The sequence below is a fragment of the Metopolophium dirhodum genome, chromosome 6 (assembly GCF_019925205.1).
Source record: "Metopolophium dirhodum isolate CAU chromosome 6, ASM1992520v1, whole genome shotgun sequence".
NCBI classification, from domain to species: domain Eukaryota; kingdom Metazoa; phylum Arthropoda; class Insecta; order Hemiptera; family Aphididae; genus Metopolophium; species Metopolophium dirhodum.
This window is the reverse complement of record NC_083565.1, coordinates 14235092-14257653: the sequence shown is the minus strand read 5'-3', so window position 1 is coordinate 14257653 and position 22562 is coordinate 14235092. Positions and strand designations below refer to the sequence as shown.

The window sequence follows — 22562 nt, the reverse complement described above, 5'->3', positions numbered from 1 at the left end:
TACTTAATTTATTTTGTGTGATGCATTATTTTTTATAATAACGTGTGTTCATTATTCAGATTGCTGAAAGTGACAGAGACGTCGGAAATCGTACGCTTTGACCCCGATAAGATTATATAAATAGAAGAATAAATACAATGGCGGAACCAGCATGGTCGAATTCTGGGGAAAGAGTTTCTAAAAAATACCACCTACTAATCAAAAAAAAAAAAAAACTAGTTGAAAAACTATTGGTACAAACAATTTTTTTAAACTTTTTATACATATTATTATAATATTATAGTGTATACAAATTACAAGTTTAAAACTATGGTCTATATTATAGTCTCGGACTATGCAATTTTTCAAAAATATTAAACCGAATGGCGAATAGTAATACAGTATTAATACCGGTAGATAGGTAGCCTTCCTATTCGGTATAATATAAGATTTTATTATTGATATTAAAAACAGTAGGCAATAATTATAATTTATTGTAAGTTTAATATCAATGGGTTTTATTTAATTTATCGCAATTAATAACTAATATATTAAAAGTAAATACCTACCTATAAACCTATAATGAGATATTTTATAACTGCCCCCCACTCATGGATCAACTGAGCCAATAAAAATTATTAGTTATTTTAATACTTTTATAATAATTATTAATTTAAGTACCTATACCATTGTCTTGTAAGAAATGTATATATTATGTGGTAAAATAAATAATAATGTCCGCACCAAGCCTGTACGCGGCTTCGCGTAAAGTATTTACCTACTTTCAAATGTTCGATGCTCATGCAGATACCAAAAGCTAGATAGGTAACTACTTTGTATATTTGAAGAATGAACGAAGAAGACGGGACTAATCGCTAATTGTTTGTTAATTGTAAAATAATTATTATCTGTAGGTCGAAGGCCAGATGTGTACCTCGCTGCGTATATTAAAAACTTTTTATTGTTGTTTTGTTTTCAAAATAAACGATGGCAACGGCAGTCCCCCTGTTATCCTCAATACCGCTGAGGGGGAGAGGAGATAACTATCTATAAGGCTATAACCTATATTGTAAGCTCGTGATCGACGAACGTGTTTTCAAATAGAACTCCGTTGTTGCAATAATATACAATAGGTATAATATGTTCGATAAAAACAGTTTCTTTATTATAAAAATATAAATGGATTAAAAATTATGTTTAAAAAACCAATAAAAAAAAAAACAAAACGAAACTATTCATATTATTATTTTTAAAAACGACAAGCAATTTTCGTTCAGATGTCTTTTAAAGGTTCAGGAAGCGCGTCTCCGCTGCAGTTGAACATGTCGTAATCCTTTAAGCCGACCATTTCTATGCTTGTTTCCCAAAGTTTTTTCGCCAATTCTGGGTTTCTGGCTGCCGCGGACGGTTCTTTCACCTTGCAATCGCTAAAAAAAAATAATACAAAGTTGTATATTATATTTATAAATGTACAAATCATATAAGTACAAAGATTTAAATTTCTCTTAAGTCCTGCGACAACCTTAATTAAATACCTGTAATAAAGTCCAGTTTCCGTCCCGGATTTCTCGTCTATCGAACAGTATAAAGTTGTCTGAGCTCCTTGCTTCGGATTCTTGACCCACGGATAGAGGAAGATACGACCCAAGAACCACATACCTGGAAAGTATACTTGGTCGAGTGTTCTGGTCAATTCGGTGCGTACGATACCGGGATGTAAGCTGTACACGTGAACTCCGGTCCCTATTATAATAAATAAATTGATTGTACGTCACGTAGGTATATCGTATAATATGGAAATTATCTGACCACTGTTCTCGGACATATTGTAATATGCAGTGGCGTGATTGCGGGGGCAAGGGGGGTACTTGCCCCTCCCCAGAAATGTTTGTGGGGGCAAAAGTATCATTTTTCCACATTTAAAAAGTATTCTTAACAGACTGTTAACATAATATTATAATATTAAAATATTTTTTTCCTCAAATTATACTTTATAAAAGTTTATATTTATTTTAGGTTTCTCTTGTTGAATAATATTATGTTGACGTAGGTATTGTCAGTGTTACTGTTATTGCAATAACCGCATTTTCGTGATTTGTGAACACGTTATCTTGAAATCGCGATTATGACTACAGGAACGGCCGAACATGAGGTTAATTTTTTTGCCCTCCCTAGATTTTTATCCAGTTACGCCACTGGTAATATGTTATATGTATAATGCATTATGATAGTAAGAGATTGTATGCAAGTTTAATTACCTTCGAGTTTTCGCGACAGTTCTTTTGAAAACAACACGTTGGCCAGCTTACTTTGACTGTAAGCTGTGGAGGGTGAATAACTTGCATCGTGGTTGATGTCTTTGAAATTGATTGACCCGACTAAAGGAAAAAAATAATTACTATTTAGTGATCCGTTCACACAAGCTTAACCCTATTTAAAAAATCTCTAGCCCACCGAAAAAGTCAATTTGTATTTCTTTACGAGTGTGGAGTACCTAAATTAGGTACATGCACTATATTTTATACCATGGAATATCAAAACTATCTTGTTGTTACTTTCAAATTGGATTCTATTTTGATCTATTTTTGGTAAGTATAGGGTTTATCTCTGGCTCAACCCGTCTCATCTGGTAAATGTAATTATTTTATTTTTTAAAGCATAATATATTATACAATTAAGTTGAACTCAATTTTGATTTTTTGCTAATAATACCTATTATGTTTGATTATTAATTGTTACCATAGTTTACATATTTAACATAGGTATTATTTTTCATTGCACAATATGAAATATGTTAAAAGGAACAAAATTGTTTAAAACATTTTTAGGGGGCGTGGGCGTGCGGTTATATGAATTTATTTGACTTTTGAATGTTAAGTATATAGCTTGATTAAAAAATATAAGTCACCCGGTCACTCCTCCCTCTAAAATCCTTATTGAAATATTATCTTCGGATAAGTTGGATCTGTTAAGGTTACTATACGATATTGTATCGAGAGTGTCGTGTAACTTACATACATGTGCCAGAGACGCTACGTTTACAATGCGAGCTGGAGTTGAACGTCGGATTCTTGGCAACAGAAGCATTGTGAACAGAAAGTGTCCCAAGTGATTGATGCCGAACTGGGTTTCAAAACCGTCTTGGGTCTTACCCTTAGGGCACGTCATAACACCTACAATTCATTCAAGTTACATTTCGTAAGTCCTATTATACGATTTATATAACAGTATAACACTGTGAAACACGCATCGTGCATTGAACTGACCGGCATTGTTCACCAACAGGTGAATATGTTTTTCTTTTTGTAAAATACTTTTCGCACAGAGTTTAATAGAAGCGAAAGATGCCAAATCTAATGCCTCTATGACCAGTTGCCCGACACCGTCGCCCTGTACTTCAGCCACGATTTCCTCCACAGCTTGTTCTGCTTTTTTAACGTCCCTGCACGCCAATATGACCCTCGCACCTGAAATCGTCGTTTTAAATATTAATATAAATGAAAAACTAGGTACATATTATGATTATAATTTTACTATATTTTTTACTTTGTTTATTATGTTCACGAATAATGCAGTTTTTATTAGTTTGTTTTATATAGTTATATGTATCTCAACAAAAAGTAAAAACACAACATGTAAAAAACCTCACTAAGAAAAAAAAACTCAATTTAGAAAAGTTGTGATATCAAAAAGGGGCTAAGTAAGTTCTTAAATTCATTAGTATAGAAATTGTTTATAATTATTGTTTGTATTTGATGAAGTGCGATAATTTAATACAAATATAAATTAACTTAGCTTGATGGTTACTAGTATGAAGGTACGACAACAACTAAACATATAATGCTGACATAAATATTTACATCCCCATTTTATATTTGTATAATATTACCATTATAACACTATTTAAGTACATACTATAACTTATAAGTATATAGTATATAGTAGGTATATATACGCTCAATATGTCGCGTGAAGAAGTGACTAGCCGGCATGAACTCCAAATAACGCCGTATTTACCTATTATGACTTCATAGTTTTTATTTTTATTTTATTATTTTACAATTCTACTTTTTTTAATTTAATAAAAATAATTTGTACATTTCTGATTTGATTGTGTGTGTTAATTGATACCACAGTAAAATAGTTTTAAAATAAAAAAAAAATTACGAAAAAAATGTTGAAAAGTTTTGAAAATAGGTACATCAGAAAATGTGCGGTAGGTTCAGTTTGTTTAAAAAAAATTTTTTAACTGCCCATAACTAAAATAAAAAGTTGGACCCACCCTTTAAAGACGTTTTTTTCATAACTTAAGGTATACTATCATATGGTGCCGGCCGGTCACTTCTTCACGGACCACATTGTATGTACACAATATACAACTTTTAACTTCGATACAATGGTTATAGTGTAATACACGTCTTGCACCTGCAGGTCACGTAATTATTAGTTGATCTCTAACTCTGGCATAGTATATCTTGAATAAAAAGGTGGGTAAGTGAATGTCGCTCTGTTGTACATTAGGTGACAAATGGGTCACTATAATGGATGGTGTTAAATTTGAATTCAATGATATAATATCATTGTACAAAAAAAACGATTCTGAGCGAAAACGGTCAGTCAGCCTATGATATTACCAAGTATATTTGATGATAATATTATTGTGAATAAAGTAATTTATATATAACCTATTTACGTGGAACCTTGTTTTAAATTTTCAATCCTTAGCTATAAAAGTTGAACATTTTATAAATTTTCAACTACAAAATAATTATTAAATTTTGTCAAAATTTTGACTTTAAATGCTTATAAAAAAAAATTGTGCCTATGTATTTTTAATATTTTTCAACTGCTATTGTAACATTATATCAGGAGCCTTGCATTACATTTTCACGCTTTTTTACCTAACAAATAAAATTTTATTAATATTTATAGAAAAAAAAAATTGAATATTGACAATGTCTGTAAACAGCTTAAAAACAGTCAAATTATTTTATAAATTTTATCGTGTATGGAAAATTCTAATATAAACATTCAGTGAAATTTTCAAGTATCTACAGTGATTTGTTTTTTAATTACAACAAAATAAGAAAATCGTTACATGAGAAATCGAGTGAATATCAAATGTTGTAAAAATATGAATTTCAAACGCTCATAAAAATTTAATTTGACTTTCTAGTAGACATTTTTTTTTTTTTTGATAAAGGTAGACAAATTTATGAAGAATCTTGTATTACATTTTCAAATCTTAGATTTAAAAATAAAATTTTTCATGAATTCCTAACTCAAAATAATTTGCAAATTTTCGTCATTTTTAAGTATTTTGTCAATATATAAACTTTAAATGCTTATAAAAAAAAAATTGTGACTGTGGATTTTTAATTTTTTTCATCTGCATTTGAAACAATAACCATGAGAAATAATAAATTTTCAAACTTTTTTAACCAACAAAAAAATGTTATTGATGTTTTTTATAGAAAAAAAACTAAAAAAAAAATGGAAACTGAAAATGTACGTTAACAGCTCAAAACAAGTCAAAATATTTGGAAAATATTATGGTGTAAAGAAAATTCTAATATAAACATTCAGTCAAAATTGCATGTCCCTACGGTCATTTGTTATAGAGTTGCATCAAAAACCAAAATCAATTTTTTCGAAAACAGATTTTGCGTAATAATTCCCGTTTTTCCTTAATTTTTCTTTTGTTTTTCACGTCGCTTTTGAAAACTACTAGGAAATGTTTACTTTTGACCCCTCAAAGTACCAACTAGATTCACTTTCCTATCAGAAAAGTTACTGTTGAAGAAAATCCAAGCATTTTTACTGTCCTGAAAGGTGATGACAGACACAAAAAAAAAAAAATAAAAAAAAAACATAGATCATTATAAAATCAATACATTCATCGCTTCGCTTAGAATGTAAATTAGTAATTAAGGTTTGATTAATTAAACGATTTTTCGGTTAACATTACAGTAAGGAGAAAAATAACACGTTTATTGTATAGCATCTTGCTAGGTTGTAAGTTGTATCTTAAAGTGTGAATTTTTGACACTTAGAATAAAAGTTGGTGGACAATAATAGGTGTTGGACAGTACAAGTCACTGTAAAGTAGGTATAATAGGTATGTTAAATATAGAATAAAAAATATCAATTAATAAACATTTTGTGTATTTTATTGATGACAGTCACTACGTGATACCTAATTATTTTTATATTTTAGTGTATTATTTATCATTCTTATTATTATTGTAAGTTAGAAGTTCATCTTATCTTTGTACGTTATGCATGCCTCTGGTAGGCAACCACCCGTGACCCGTGCTTTTAGCCCGTAGTCGATTGTATCTGTTCTACTTTCGATGTATTATGTTTCTTTATCCATATCCATCTGGTTCATATACGAAACTATGATTTAAAATGTCGAGTACCCGCCTTCTTTGTCCAATATTAGTATGCCCAACATGTACATTAGCCACATTTCGGACTTCACCCTCCTTCTCAACTATATTTGTGACCATAATAGCCGAAGGATTGCTATATTTTATATTATGTCGAAAGCCGGGACAAACATTTTTTGTATAATTTTTAATGAAAAAATCGTACCAAGGTCAACTATTTTTAAGTTTCAAACAAATTATTTTTTCGTAACTAAGGAACAACTTTGGGAACAGGAAAACAACCAACATAATATTATGTATTCTTTGATAATATTATCGATACCAACCCAGGAAAATAATTAAAAATATATTTCGTCAGTCAATCAAATAATTGACTTAATTATTATATAATATTTATCAAAAGAATGTGGATTTTCTACTAGAAATGTTTAGTAAAAGGCAAAATTAACATTTTGCCGACATGAGGACACCATTCCCGCTGCGTTTGATTTTACTATTTTAAAATGCTCAGAACTCGTTTTAAAATTAAAATATTAAAAACCCGTGTCGTTTAATAGATAACATTCTTACTTCTAAATTTGGTAATAGGTCATCTAAAATTAGATATAACAGAATAAAATGAATTATTCAGAACGTATAATTTGCCACGTTATGCGTTTGCAAGACGGAGACAAGTATAGACAACGCATGAGGATGGGGTCATGGCGCCCTCTTAACATATTAAATTATTTAAGTTTGACTCTGGGACAATTTGCAGTCTCGAAACTGTCTATCGGGAAAACGGGACGCTTTATAGTCAAACCCGGTACAGTCCCGGGCACACCGGAATGTATGGCAACCACAAAATTGATGCTTGTCAGCATATATCTATATAACGTAAGTACCTATTATTATTATAGTTGGGTGTTTGTTCAGTGCTCACCTAGTCTATAGAATTCTTTTGCAGTGACTTTGCCAATGCCCGTGTTCGAGCCGGTGACGATGGCAGTTTTTCCATCCAGCCTGGCCTTACTCGTACACTTACTGCTGAACATTATTTCCACTTCGCGGTTTACCTACATATAATATTATATACAAACACATCAAAAAAATATTTACACATATAGGTAAGTACGTTGTTTGTGTATACGACCTTCATATAATATATGACGTACAAAGTGTATCACAAACATAATATTAATATAATAAATGCAATTTAAGTGTAAGAACATCGTATGATTATCCCCCCGATACATTCTGTACAATATGCTATTTAATACACATGCAATATTATAGGTATATCGTTATCATATATTTATGTACGCTACTCGGTATGCGGTTTCCTACGCGATAATTTCTATATACCTACATATATTATACGATTTAATAATAGGTAAATATTATTCCAGGTACCTACCTAATAATTATGATAATGCTGTGTGTGTGTATTGCGTATGTGTGCGCGCACGACTTGACGATGACCGTCGATGCAGGACGCAAGTACGCAACTGGTGGCTAAAGGTATCCGGTCGAGACTGCAGCAGCTGCAGTCGTTGCAGTCGTGTAGCAGGACGGTACGTCGTCTACTATGATAGACGGTGTAGGTATTTGTCAGTGTTGTAGCCCCAGTATGATATAATAATATTATAACCACCTACGACATATTATATACCACGACACAGAAAGCAGGTATACCGAGGGTACCGCAACGCGTCTTATCCGGTGACCGAGCGTCTGATATTCGTCGATTATCGTTCCGAATCGTCGTCGTAGTCGTTGACATGGAACAAAAGTATAATGAAAACACACACGAATAATGATCATTTAATATTTCTACAGATCGACATGGTCGCGCTCGCGTGCGTGCGTGCGCACCGCTCGGACCGACCAGCCATGCGCCGCCCGTCAAGCACATAGTTTGTTCGGTTCCCCGCACGGACCGGTATTTTATGTTTACGAATTCGTTCACATACCTCGTTCCGGATTTTTCTATTACAGTATCATAGTATTGTATTATTGCCAGAATATTTTTTATCAATATTTCGTCACACGTGTACACCATTATTATTTATTAAACGATATTATAAAAGAGGTGGTGTTAAACCGGTCAGTTGCTGAAGCGTTTTCGCATCGATGGTCGATTGATCGGATTCCTTCGTAAATCTATACGCTATTATATTTTGTAGTTTGTGCTGTTCAGTCTATAGTACCTACCTCAGAGAACTGAAATTATTAACGTAATGAGAATATAATGTCAATGCCTGGTAATTCATACATTATGACTGATGAGTAATGACCTAACCTATGTATTTACACGTTGTACATACTAACTGTCCTGTAAGCGTTATTATAACAATTTACAATGGTTTTCATCAGAATAATGTAGAATAATGAAGGTTTTTAGTGCTGATTAAGTAGGTTTTAATCTCTTGCATAAGGAAGGAGTGAAGGACCAATTAAAATACGTGTAACCTACTTAAGTAGGTAAATATATCTATTTATAAATATTAACCAATAAGTTGTTAGTTGTTTGTAAATAATAATTACAGATAAATAAGTACATTAATTACTTACATATTATCATATTATATAATACATAGGTACGTCGGTTATCAATTATGGTAATGTTTAAAAACAACCATTATGAGAAAAACGTAACAACATCAAAAAATCAACAAATAAGATTTATTATACATTACCAATAGTTGATACATTTTTGCTGTATACGTTCATTGTTTTACAATCGTTAAATTGTTTACCTGTATTTCATAAGACACATTTAAGCTTACGTGACATGTTTACTGCTTTTTGTATAATATTATAACACCATCTATGATAAAATATTAAAATATACTGTATACGGCTCGTACTTGGAGATCGGAATTAAATTTTCCACAAAGCCTATGTGTTGGCCATTTTGGAGACACTGAGACGGAAGTCAATATTGATAATAAATCTTCTATTATTATCTATTATGGTCACGCACTCATATCATACATTTTTTAATACAACTGTTTAAGTGTTGAATACCAAATAAAATTATCATTCACTAAGATTCATCAAATTATGTGACTTTAACGTTAATTTTGAAAACATGATTTCGTATCTAAGGCATTTAATAAATTGTACTTTAACGCAGATAAATAAATAACTTTGATAAAATATTTTCTGAGTATAATTTAAAAAAGGTGGGTAAGTGGGTACCTCGCTGCTGTAAAGTAGGTGTCGATTGAGTCGCTGTAATATATTGTTAAATTTGAATTTAATGATGAATCATTCCATACTAAAAACGATATTACTAAGCATATTTTATGATATTAATGCTATTACTATTATCAAAGAAATTTATTTTATATTAGTAATACTAAATAAAATACAGTAAGATGAATTAATTGTTGCCAAAAACATTACATTTTAAAATGTCATTGTGTGTTGAAAATATAATAATATACTTTAAAAGTTTTAAGTATCCATGAATAATATTATTAAATGTCAACAAAATAACTAAAATAATTATTCTTCGTTTAAATATCTAATCCTGTTAAAATATTAACTTAGAATAGCTATAAAAAAAATATGTCTATATATTTTTTAGATATTTTTTAGGTTCCAATATGAAATACTTAAATGTAACCCTGTATTTTATTTACAAGCCCCAGCTATACAAATTAAAAAGTGTATACATTTTTAATTATAAAATAATTTGCAATTGTTAGTGATTTTTTACGAATTTTGTCAAATTCAATTTCAAATACTTATTAAAAAAAATCGTGCCTATATGCCTTCATTATTTTTAAATCACTATAATATCAACTTACGAGGAATCTTGTATTCAATTTTAAAACATTTTGACCCAACGAAAATTTTTTTATCGACGATTTTAAAATAAAAATTGACAATCTTTACTAATAGCTCAAAAAAAAAATAAAATAATTTTTAAAATTATATTATGTATAGAAAATGATACAATAAACATTTTGTACAAATTGAAGTAACAATGGTTTTTTATTTTTGAATCACAACAAAATATCAATTTTTATTTTAGAAGATATAGTGAAAATACGGCTGAATATATGTGGAAAAACATCAAACAGTCATAACTCATAAATAATAATGTGATTTTCCTGTAATTTTTTTTTCTAGATCAAGATCGTTTATAATATTACGTATTCTAAAAATAAACAGTTATATAAATTCATGTTATACACATGTAAATATATTTCGGTTTAATACACACAACCTAATTCAACATAAGAGTTAGTATTAAGGCCTTATGGGCTACAGAATTTTATTCTTAGTTTAATGTTTATTAATAGGGGTTAAGTATAGGCAATCTGTTGAATATTTAATAATTAAAAATATAAAAATGTCATAAATCATAATGTTCTAATAAATCATTTTGAAGGAATTATTCGACTTAGATCACCAAGTAAATAAAGTTTCTATACGACCTAAATATTAATTATATTATAGTTCATAAATATGATTTTGAGGTAGAATGTCCAATATGCTGTTGCAATATTGAAGTCACTATTACGAAATACATAAATAGTAATATTTTGTGGAGCTTAAAATGAATATAAAATATAAACATTTTGGAACTATGAAGGTGTATAGTAAATAACGCATTATTCATGTATAGAAATTGCTATTACAAATGTTTGGTGAACATTTTAAATTCGAGTCTTTACAGTTATTCATTTTTTAATTAGAACAAAAAAAACAAAATTGACATTGACATAACCAAGTTTTGTGTAATATTTCCTGTATTAACCTAATTTTTTGTTTCATCGATTATTTTGAAAATAACTGGAAATATTTTACTTCTACCCCACCACTAGATCTAAATGGCAACCAAAACTACCCTCAAAGTTGAAGATTGAAGCATTATTATTTATTAGTATTCCAATAGATGCTATTAGACAAAATAAAGTATAATTGAAAAATAGGTGCATTGTAAAACTTATATATATAAATTATATAAATATTCAAAATTTTGGAGTTGAAAAATTAATTTATTATAAAAATGCAAATACATGCTCATAATATATGACGTATATAAACTTCGAAGTATAAATAAAATAAAAATGATGTAAAATTAAATATAATATAGATTAATAAAAATTAGAAATATTTGTTCAGACGTCTTTTAGGGGTTCGGGCAGCGTGTCATCGCAATTGAACATGTCGTAATCCTTCAGACCTACCATCTCTATACTTTTTTCCCAAAGTTTTTTGGCCAATTCTGGGTTTTTGGCTAACGCCGACGGTTCTTTTACCTTACAATCACTAAAAAGTAACAGAATATATGTCATTTTTAAATGTATTGATAAGCAGAGTCTAATCTGCAGAGTATCACACAAATATCAAACCTGTAATAGAGACCGTTTTCTTCTCCAGCTTTTTCATCTATCGAACAATGCAAAGTAGTCTGAGCTCCTTGTTCCGGAGTCTTCATCCACGGATAGAGAAAGAAACGAGCCAGGTATCGCATTCCCGGAAAGTACACTTGGTCGATCGTTCTTCCTAATTCAGTGAGTACGAGGCCAGGATGTAGACTGTACACGTGTACTCCGGAACCTAAATGCGTGTGAGTAATATTATTATTAATATTATTTAGTAATATTATTATTGCGTCTATTGTTTGTCCGGGATATAAATCTAATAGTTGTATGCATTTTACCTTCAAGCCTTTGTGCCAGTTCCTTAGAAAACAGCACATTGGCAAGTTTACTTTGACCGTAAGCTACCATGGCCGAGTAATTTGTATCGGAGTTTATGTCATCAAAATTAATCACACCTCCTACATAAAGAAAAAATAATAATAATTTAGATAATTTATGTATTAAATTACTTATATAAGCTATATTATTATACATATTATATTATAATAGATACATAATATACATATATATATATATATATTATACACAGAGTGATAATTTTAACAGTGAGCACTTATTATCTCGAAACGTATTAATGTTTTCAAAAATATTATTTTATAATGACTTCAAATTATGTAAACTATTTTTTTTTCAAAAACATTAATATTTTGAGCGTTTAATACTTAAATAATCATTCAGTAGGTATCTATGTCAATATTTTTATCAGTCGTAGAAACTAACTTGTGTGAGCCATCGATGAAACGTTAACGATGCGAGCTGGCGTTGAATTTCGGATTCTTGGCAGTAGTAGCGATGTGAATAGAAAGTGTCCCAAGTGATTCACTCCAAATTGGGTTTCAAAACCGTCTTGGGTTTTACCCTTTGGGCACGCCATTACCCCTACAATATCGTACGTTACAATGGGCCCTTATAAAGCTATTCTCACAAACACACTGACCGGCATTGTTCACTAACAGATGAATATGTTTTTCTTTTTGCAAAATGCTTTTTGCACAGCGTTTAATTGAAGCAAAAGACGCCAAATCCAATTCCTCTACGACCAGTTGTCCTAGATTATCGCCTTTTACGTCCGCCACTATTTCCGTCACAGCTTGTTCCGCTTTTTTAACGTCCCGGCACGCCACAATAACCTTAGCACCTGAAATTTTAGTTTACATTAATCAATTTAATAACTTATACAAAATAGGTTTTATCGAAGTGTAGCAAATTTTTGTTTTGATAAACTTCAATTGGTTTACAGTATTTATATCATTGTATATTTGTATATATCTGAACATGTTTAATATACAGTTTACTGTACTATATGTCTATATATAGGTTTATAATATTATAAAATAATTTACCATAAAAGTTGTTATATTATGTATTATAATTTATAAATTAATTATTTGATTAACTCTATTTTGATTAGGCACCACTCTCATAAGAAAATTTTCAAAACTAAAAAAAAATATATATTAACTAAAATTCATATTAAATTTATCAATATTAAAAATAAACGGTTATTAGATAATTATTATTTATTATACAGTTGATTGCAAGCAGTGGCCCAGGAAATTCCAATGGGGGGGATTTCATAAGTAATAATACATTTAAATGCATTGTGGGGGTAGTACCAAAGACACAAATAAAGGGATATAATTGGAAGGGTGGGGATATAACCCCTCACTCCCCCCCCCATTTAGGCACACCACTGATTGCAAGTAAAATAACATTTTGATTCGTGGTATATTATATTTCATGTTATAATAGAACATTTTAGTCAACCAGTCGTTATCAAATAATTATTAGTATTATTATATAAACATACATATATATGTGTGTATTTATATATTTAACAGATAAATTTATTTTAATGATTGTAAATAAGGCTCGTCTTGGCCATAACATGCAACTCCTTTTATCGAATATTTTGATGCGGTGAGCCGGTGAGAACTATCGAGTGCGCGTGTAAACCGCATACAGAATAACGGTTCTTGCGGGGACCATGAAATTCGTTATAATGAAATTATTGTTATACATATATACTATAGAAAATACAAATAGAATATATTATGTGTTCTACAAAGCATTGGGAAGGGGGTCCAGGTAGGGGTCTTGATAAAAAAAATATGTTTGAATTTCTAAAATTATAAGGTATAGTATTACAGGTATACATAGACAATCTGATCAAATATTTTATACAAACCGCCACTCCCGATGTAAATTATATTTTGGATCTATTTTAAATGTTTCAAATTGTTATTTTATTTTTATGGTTTTCATTCGATTTCAAACCTAATAGCAATATGGATACCTATTATAAATCCCTCTCGGGTTGATAGTGTTATAACATTGTAACATGGTCAGTATTACTAATGGCAGAAAAATCGATATTGTATGTTATAAATATTTAACTTTTAATGCCAGTTACGTCTATATAAAGACATAATAGTGTTTTGGCAATAACGGTAATGGGGTATACTACCTATACAAATACGACGATGGGCTAGAAAAGTCTATATTATATTGTGTACGAATTGAATTGTTAAAGTTTTGAACGTGCAACTAAGTCAAGCGCCGAACCAGAGAATTTATTATGGATAGATATCTAATAAATTATGAATATATGACAAATACTCAAATGTAGGAAGAATGTCATATTTCCATACCTACAAATTACGATAAATATTTCTTTATAGTGTTCAACCAACCTTTTAAAAAAGTCGGTAGGTATGTACACTTTTCATTGAAGTGATTATAGGTAGTCTATAAGTAATTAATAATACATAATATTATAAGCAATTAAAAAATCTTATATTAAATAATTTAATAAACACTTCCCAATTATTCCGGATTCATAAATACTTACCAATAACGACCAAAAATTAAATTAAAAACTTTAAAAGACAATTATTTTTTATTTCCAATACTAATACTAAAAAAATAAAATTTACTAATAAAAATCTAATAGTTGTGTCATAATTACCTAATATTCCTCTTATTTCAGTCAGTGTGATAAGAAATTTACTGAATTCTAAATAAAACGATCCGAAAAATAATATCGTTTTTATCGTGGTTTGACATAATAAATAATAATTATCATAATATAGGTAATAATGAAGTGTTGTAACTTATAGATACTGATGTTACTGTATTTGAATAAAATTTAGACTAAAAAAATGTTTAAAAATTTACGATTAATATAGTACCAACATTAATCCTTTTTTTCAGGAGGAAAGGGTAGGTAGGAACCACTCCCACCCACTTGTATTCAGGCTTGACTTTTGTTTACTATTGTTTATCTTCATTATTATACATTTACAGGTGGGAAATCCTGATGGTATCTATATATTATTTATTATTTAAATTAATTGCAAACGAATTAGGTATATTATATTATTTTTACGGTGCGATTCAAACGAGGAATAAATTGTCTGAAGACTGAATATTGTTTATTCGTTTCGCTATAAATTATAATATTTAATTTGAAATTAAATACACAAATTAAATCGCTGAATAGGATATTATTAGAATATCTGAATATATAATGTTATCTGGTCCGAGAATCGTGTGCTGTGGCAACGTCACCCGCGTGTGTATAGGGGAGAATAAATTGCAATATACAAACGTCCGGCGGTCCCTAAGGGCTCGTATGCGATTTTATTTCGGTATCTAATATTATTATATTCGTGTTGTTAGTGTTATGTCTGTATTATTATACACGTATATTATATTAATATTATATTCTCTGGAAAGCGCCCTCGAAAAATCAATATTACATAATAAATCGCGCGCACACCACACGGAATTCCCGCGCGTGCGGTCGGTTTATCAGACCCAAAGGTCCGCGAAATGGCAAGAGGAAAAAATTGCGTAACGAATTTGCAGATATTACCAGTAATCGCGCGGGGTGTGTCGATATATAATAAAATAACACATCGAACTCGCGCACCCACGAGTAGTTATTCGAGTTACAGTTAGCGGTCAATATCGTCGCCGGGGTTGTGAACGATTGGTATAGGGGTGGAGGGACATGGGTGGCGCATAGGTATCGCGATTTACTATAATAATAACATTATTACGATTTGTGACGACTACAAAGTACAACACAAAATTATATTGTTTTTCATACCGATTCTGTAGAATTCTTTGGCCGTGACTTTGCCGATGCCCGTGTTCGAACCGGTGACGATTGCGGTCTTGCCGTCCAATCTGGCCGCACTCGTGCATTTACCGCTAAACATTTCGACTGCTCGCGAGTCCAATACAACGTATGATAGAGACAGGTACTATACGTATACTACTTCGATATTTTTATAATATTACTGACGCGGCTTATCGCTGTGTGCAGCTGCAGCCGAAAACGACAATAATAATAATATTATGATCTGCGGCGGCCTACACCGGAGGTTGAACCCACACGATTAGCGTCCGTCGATCTGTTCCCATCGAGTACCCAACTGCTGACTGCTAAATTTTACGGACAACCGCGGCGATCGTCCTACGCGTCTTCACGTCGTCGTCGCCGTCCAGTGTTGCGTGCGTGTGGGAGCGACCAGGTGCGTCAAAGTGTAGCGTCCGCGACCGCGACGCCGCCAAGGTTATCCAGTGCCCCCCCCCCCCCAAGACCGGAATAGGTGCGTTTTTTTTGTATCCCGGTACTTACGCCATTGTGCCGTCGTGTACGATCGTTTTGATTTCGTTACGATTTTATGATAATATATTATATATATTGTATGTATAAAATACAGTAATAATAAACAAGACATTGTAATTACAGGTTAAATGTAAAAAAAAGTTGTTTGCGGCTAACGCAGTAAGTAGGTACCGTCTGTTTAATATGCCGACCATTTCCTTTACTATAATATTATACTGTCGATACGCATTGCGATCACTGATCCGCGCGCTCACAAGATGGTAGCGGAATAGCGTCTACAGGTGCAGTGTAAGTCCTCTACGACGTACCTATACTACCTATACATATTATAGTTGTACTATTATTATACACGCTCGGCAGACGATTTTCCGGTGCGAATCGTGCGAAGAAAGGGCACCCCACCCATAATACGAACACCGCGCGGCGGTTGTGCCACGTCGGCGTCGGCGCGGGACTAGAGACGACGACGCCTGTTTTGGGAACCAATTTCCTATTTTGTATTAGTCATAATGTTATATTAGTCATTTTATTATAGTCATTATAATAATATTATACTCATGCATTGTATTATGGTCATTTCGTCGCGTGTCGCTTGTAATATTATTTTGATTCCAGTACTATAATATTACACGAGTATAGTACGCGTGAAAGTGTAGACACACAACATGAATACAAGTAAAAAGAGTAGAGACCGTGTACTGTGTAAGAGAATAGTAAGCATAATCCAACACGTCACAGATATGTTCAAATCTAAAAGTTTGGATTATATACTTAGGTACCTATTTATAGATATTTGATACTTGAGCGTCGAAATCGGTACCGAATTTTTACTATTACCATTATAATGTGTATATTAAAATAATAAAAAAAACGAGGTCCAGAGAATGGAGATCTTGCTAAATATTAGGGGGGGGGGAATAAATATTCCGATAGCATACAGAGCCAGGGGGGAGATTTGGCACCACATCCCTAACGAATTTACCAAAACAAACATTTTTAACAGAAATACTACGGACTTACCTGTAGTAGGTTATTATTTATTACAATCGAAATGAAACATAATATTAATAAACAATAATATTTAAAGTAATATTAATTATTTAGTTTAATGTATTATAACACAATACAGCCAATAGGTACCTTAAAATAATATTCATTTTATTTTATCAGTACCTACTCAGTAGACTATAAAATATATAGCCTCTCCGATTTGCTTCGACAATCTGCTAGTTATTTATCAGTAGATAATATAATTCTGATATTAAAGTTGGACGTAAAATATTATTCAATACACAGTAATAAATATTGACTCGGTATATTTGTATAACTATGTATTGTATAAAAATAAAAAATTATACAATTAACTATTGAGTATTGAGAAAACTAACTTAATCTGTGGCAGTTATTTTAGCGAAAATGTACCAATCTTTTATCCATCATACTGATCGACCTAGTAATGCTATAATACTTTTTAAAACTGATTCGAATTCGTTATCATATCTACTTGAGATCGGTCTTATATCATATCACTTTTCTCAATTTCACCTCCAAAACAATTATAAATTTACATTGAATATTTTGAAATATCGCAATTTTCAAACGGTGATTATTCGGAATTTAAATCAGAAATCTTAAAATGTGGACGGATCGATCTCAAGTAGACATTATAACGGATTCAGATCAGTTTTCTGAAATATTATCGCATTATTAGCCCCATTAGGTCGATCGATAGGAATGTAGGATGGACAAAAAAGTACACACAAATGAGCATAAATTGTTTACCGTTCAAGCGTGCGACAACTAGGTGGTGACTTGTGCATGCACGTGCGGGAGCCCTCCACTGTTTATTTTACACACAGTCATACTATTGATCACTAACTGCTCATACATTTGAAAACTGTGGTGTAACTAGGGGCTTAGCGCCCCCCCCCCCCAAAAAAAAATAATATTCCTTTTTGATTTAGATATAAGCCGTCTACAGGTTATTTTAAATTAATAGGTTTAACATTATAGTTGTACCATGTGGTCGATTTGAAAATTGCCTACTTCGAACTCCTTAAAAACTGTCCACCGCCGATCCCCTTAAATAAAACCGGAGAAATCTCTCTGCTGCATAGTAAATGTAGATCGTAAAACTGAGTGTGACTGAGAGAGTCGCAACTGTAATGGATTTGTTAAACTTAAATTTCCGTTACCACATAAATTAATAATAATAAATAAATTTAATAATACATCATATTATTATACACGATGAAAACCAATTATTATTAGAGGCATGTGTCGTTATTTACCTTGGGTTTGCAAAGTAATTCATGATTTTGACGTACCTATATTTAAGAAAATTTAAAATCCAAACACTTTTAAAGAAAAATGGTGATTATACATTTTTGACATTTTTCGTCGAAAACTAGTTTTGCGTAAATATAGCATATTATATACCTACTCGTATTTTTGTTATTTATATTATTTCTCTAGCGATTATCTTTTAAAGTACATGGCAATTTCTACTTCGCTCGGCTCAGAATTGTATACTATTTTGAGGGGGCTAAGCCTATCTCCCCGATCTCCACCTATGCGTATACATATAGGTCAGATCTTCGTCCTAGCTGTTTATTTCCTAGATAACCGTTGTGACCACGTTAATTTAAAATAAAAATACCTACCCAAGTGTTATAATCCGTATTTAAGGCTAAATGTTTTTACTGAAACCGAGTATCGGACTAGAATAAGTGAAGTTTAAATAAGTTTAAATAACTGTGCGGTGTTCACATGAAAAACAATTTGAGTTCCTATTTGACTAACATGGATTTTAAATAGTATAGGCAATAACTAATAATACATAGATAATATTATAATATATAATAGGCTTTGCAATCTTATACTCGAGAGAACCCCAGTCAACAATCAACAGGTGTAATTATGTATACAGAAGTATTCCCCTTTAGTAATAGTATAATGTAATATGCACCTATTGCACCTTACCTATATGAATATGGCTATATACATAACCCTAGTTTTTGATTCAGCTCGTTCCTATACTATTAACATTATTCTTAAAGACAATTTAAAACATTTTCTTAATACGTTTTTTAACCAGTAATTAGAAAATATCGTGAATGTGTAGGCACAATTTTTTTTTTCATAAGCCTTTGACGTTTAAATGATGACATTCAAAACACAAAAATTAACAAATTATTTTATAGGTTGTTAAGAATTCATAAAATGTTCAACTTGAATTACTTGGGTTTATAAATTGTATACAAGTTTGATAGCTCATACAGAAATGTAATACTATAGAAAATTCTTAAGTTATGCTTAACTTATTTTATAGACATAAGAATTTAGAAGTTCAAACTTTGTCAAAAATGGATACTTGAATGAAGAATTACAATTTTAGTTATTTTGTTGTAATGATTCAAAAAGTATTAACTGTTGGGACATGAAAATGTTAGGTAATACGCGCATAGCAGACATTATTATTATTTTCCATTCATAATAAAATTAATTAAAAATAAATGTATACGGGTATTGTATAGGTATAGGTATTTAAACTTTAAGAGGCCCAGTGCAGAGAAAATTTTGAGGCCTCTGGATGGTCCATTTTAAAAATTGTATATTGTAATACCGAGTGTAAATTTTTTTTTTTGTTTTAATTATAAATAAATATTTTTGTTTCATAATTTTATATTTTTATCAATTCATGCAGTAATGTAACACCTATAATTAATGTTGTTGTAAGGCTAAAAAGTGTTTGATTAAAAACGAGTATAAATATACTGTATCAAAGTATTTAAATCGGATATTTCCTTGATTTTTTTTCTCTTGAAAGTCGTCTATAATATCGTCAAATTACAAACTGTCCAACACATGACTTTCAATGCTTATAACTGAGCATATACGATCTTTATGCATTGTAGTTCTGTATATTTTTTTATAATTATGAGCTGAAAATTTGTTCTGACTTTACGCTACTACGATAATATATTAATGTACATACTATTTGAATTTCCTAAATTAACGTTTTCATTTTTAAAACATATCATTTTTTCTTAAATATAGAACGAGAACCCATATTACAATTTCTTATATTTTGGGCCAAGAGGGGCCCAACAATTTGGGGGCCAGGGTATGCCCTAAAGGCTAAAAAATAAAATTCTATTTAAATTGTGTATGGAATTAGAATGTATTGCGTTGTATTAAAATCAAGTAGAAAACGGGATTTTTGGGTGCTCGCAGAGTGAGATTTCTTAAATTTCTATTAACATTAAAATTTAAAACTAATTTCAAAACATTGATCAATCGTTGAATTTGAGGAACAAAATTATATTCTGAACAGTGGATTATGCATTTTTTAAATTCTCATTAAAATTGCCTATATCTAACCCCTTAAAATCAATTATTACAGTTGAGCCTTCATTTTTTTTGTTAGTTATGAGTTTATGACTGAGGTCCTGAGGCCACATGATATTAATTTATAGACCAAAAAATCTTGAGATGACTGCATGAGATCAACACGATGGTGATTGAAATTTAACTATATAGGTGCAACGTTGCGCCTTTGATATTTCAATATGTTTACGCTACATACATGTAATTTTGTCATCGGATAACAAATTATAGGAAAAATTATTCATAAATATAATTTTATTTTATTTCATAAAAATTATCATCGAATTTTTAGATCAGTATTCAGTAGTTTACTCGTGATTTAAAATCTAGTTGCTTAATTATTATTACTATTATTTTGTTTATCTATTAAATCTATATAAACAAAATAAACATTACTTTTATAGTATGACATATTGATATGCATACGGAATTGTTGCGAACATATATTGAATTTGATTACACTCGAACTATTACAAAATATTATTATTTATCAATGCACCAAGAACAAATCATTTACAAAAGACAATTCATTTAGCAATTAAGTTTAAAATAAATAAAAGTGAAACATATATCAGGCTACCTGCACACTATAATATTATCGGTGGATGGATATACCTATACTGTATTCAGTGTTGCCTTAATAATATAATGAAAATATTTTTTTTTTTTTTTCAAAAACGTTAGTAATTTTTGGAATAATTAGTGTCTTGGATCAATCCGGTTTAGGTATAAGGATTGAAAATATTAAACAAGTTTTTTAAAAAATAGTTCATAATATTGTAACCAAAAAATCTAAAAAATATGTAAACGCAGTTTTTTTTTAGATATTTAAAGTTAAATTTTGAATAAAATTATATTTTTTAACAAAGAATAACAATTTTAGTTATTTTGTTGTACTTAAAAAATATTTTTATGAGTACTTGAAACTTTTAAAGTATATTATTATATTTTATACACAAGATGACATTTTCATATGCAATTTTTTCGGAAAAAATTAATTCAACCTACTAGCTGTACCTATTACAATAATAGTAAAATAAATTACATAAATATAACAATAATATCGTAAAATATACTTAGTATATTTAGGCTAACAGACCACCTTTCCTCGGAATCGTTTTTCCGAATGATTTTCTATCATTGAATTAAAAATTGTACACATTCTTTACAGTGACTTCTCTAGACGCTACTGTTCAGCAGAGCCTTACCCGCTTGCCCGTCATTTATAACCTTTTGGTATTTTAATTTAACAGGTTTTCGAATTGTTGACGTAGTATTAAGAGTTTTAAACTAAACTAAAAAAAAATTTAGTATTTAAACTACATTTAATTGTGAAACAACGATAAAGCTACCCATATTAACCGAAAAATATATATTCCTGCAGTTTGGAGTCTTGATTTTAACTGTTAATCAGATTATTGTAACACATCGTGTGTGAGACGGTAAAGCTACCAGCCTAACAGTGTATTTATATTTAAATATTTAAACCATTGAATACTAATAATTATAATAGTATTCGAAGTTTATGGATACGTGACTGTATGCATATAATTATATATAGTATAATTGTATAATTATTACAATTATAACACATAATAATATATAATACCCATATAATGGTATACAATACTCACATTACTCACAGACTCGTCGGTGTTCTGAGATAGGGAAGAGGGGGATTTTGGTATTTTATTTTCCAAAAAAATAAGTTTTGCACAGTGAAATCGAAAAACGGCAAATCCAATACGCTTCAAAACTGTATTTAGTGTTGTAATGATC

General features: G+C 30.4%; 2 protein-coding genes across 2 annotated transcripts; both read right to left on the bottom strand.

Moving 5' to 3' along the window:
• Positions 1–1115: 1115 nt before the first annotated feature.
• Positions 1116–8194, bottom strand: LOC132946038 (retinol dehydrogenase 11-like). The gene is made up of 7 exons (XM_061015861.1): positions 7768–8194; positions 7294–7426; positions 3246–3446; positions 2994–3152; positions 2238–2357; positions 1515–1722; positions 1116–1406 (listed from the first exon to the last, which is right to left on the bottom strand). The coding sequence occupies exons 2-7, from the start codon at positions 7403–7405 to the stop codon at positions 1253–1255; spliced, it is 954 nt and encodes a 317-aa protein (XP_060871844.1). The 5' UTR covers positions 7406–7426; positions 7768–8194; the 3' UTR covers positions 1116–1252.
• Positions 8195–11344: 3150 nt separating this feature from the next.
• Positions 11345–16300, bottom strand: LOC132947217 (retinol dehydrogenase 12-like). Its single transcript, XM_061017458.1, has 6 exons — positions 15870–16300; positions 12693–12893; positions 12476–12634; positions 12034–12153; positions 11723–11930; positions 11345–11639 (listed from the first exon to the last, which is right to left on the bottom strand). The coding sequence occupies exons 1-6, from the start codon at positions 15979–15981 to the stop codon at positions 11489–11491; spliced, it is 951 nt and encodes a 316-aa protein (XP_060873441.1). The 5' UTR covers positions 15982–16300; the 3' UTR covers positions 11345–11488.
• Positions 16301–22562: the final 6262 nt, after the last annotated feature.

What these genes read in the sequence shown, in the direction of transcription:
- LOC132947217 (XM_061017458.1), bottom strand. Translation starts at nt 15,981, where the DNA reads ATGTTTAGCGGTAAATGCACGAGTGCGGCCAGATTGGACGGCAAGACC. An exon ending in TTCATCGATGGCTCACACAA is followed by an intron (nt 12,154 to 12,475) that starts GTTAGTTTCTAC and finishes TTCTTTATGTAG; the next exon opens with GAGGTGTGATTAATTTTGAT. An exon ending in ACTGGCACAAAGGCTTGAAG is followed by an intron (nt 11,931 to 12,033) that starts GTAAAATGCATA and finishes ACACGCATTTAG; the next exon opens with GTTCCGGAGTACACGTGTAC.
- LOC132946038 (XM_061015861.1), bottom strand. Translation starts at nt 7,405, where the DNA reads ATGTTCAGCAGTAAGTGTACGAGTAAGGCCAGGCTGGATGGAAAAACT. An exon ending in CCTGTTGGTGAACAATGCCG is followed by an intron (nt 3,153 to 3,245) that starts GTCAGTTCAATG and finishes AATGAATTGTAG; the next exon opens with GTGTTATGACGTGCCCTAAG. An exon ending in GAAACTGGACTTTATTACAG is followed by an intron (nt 1,407 to 1,514) that starts GTATTTAATTAA and finishes ATTTTTTTTTAG; the next exon opens with CGATTGCAAGGTGAAAGAAC.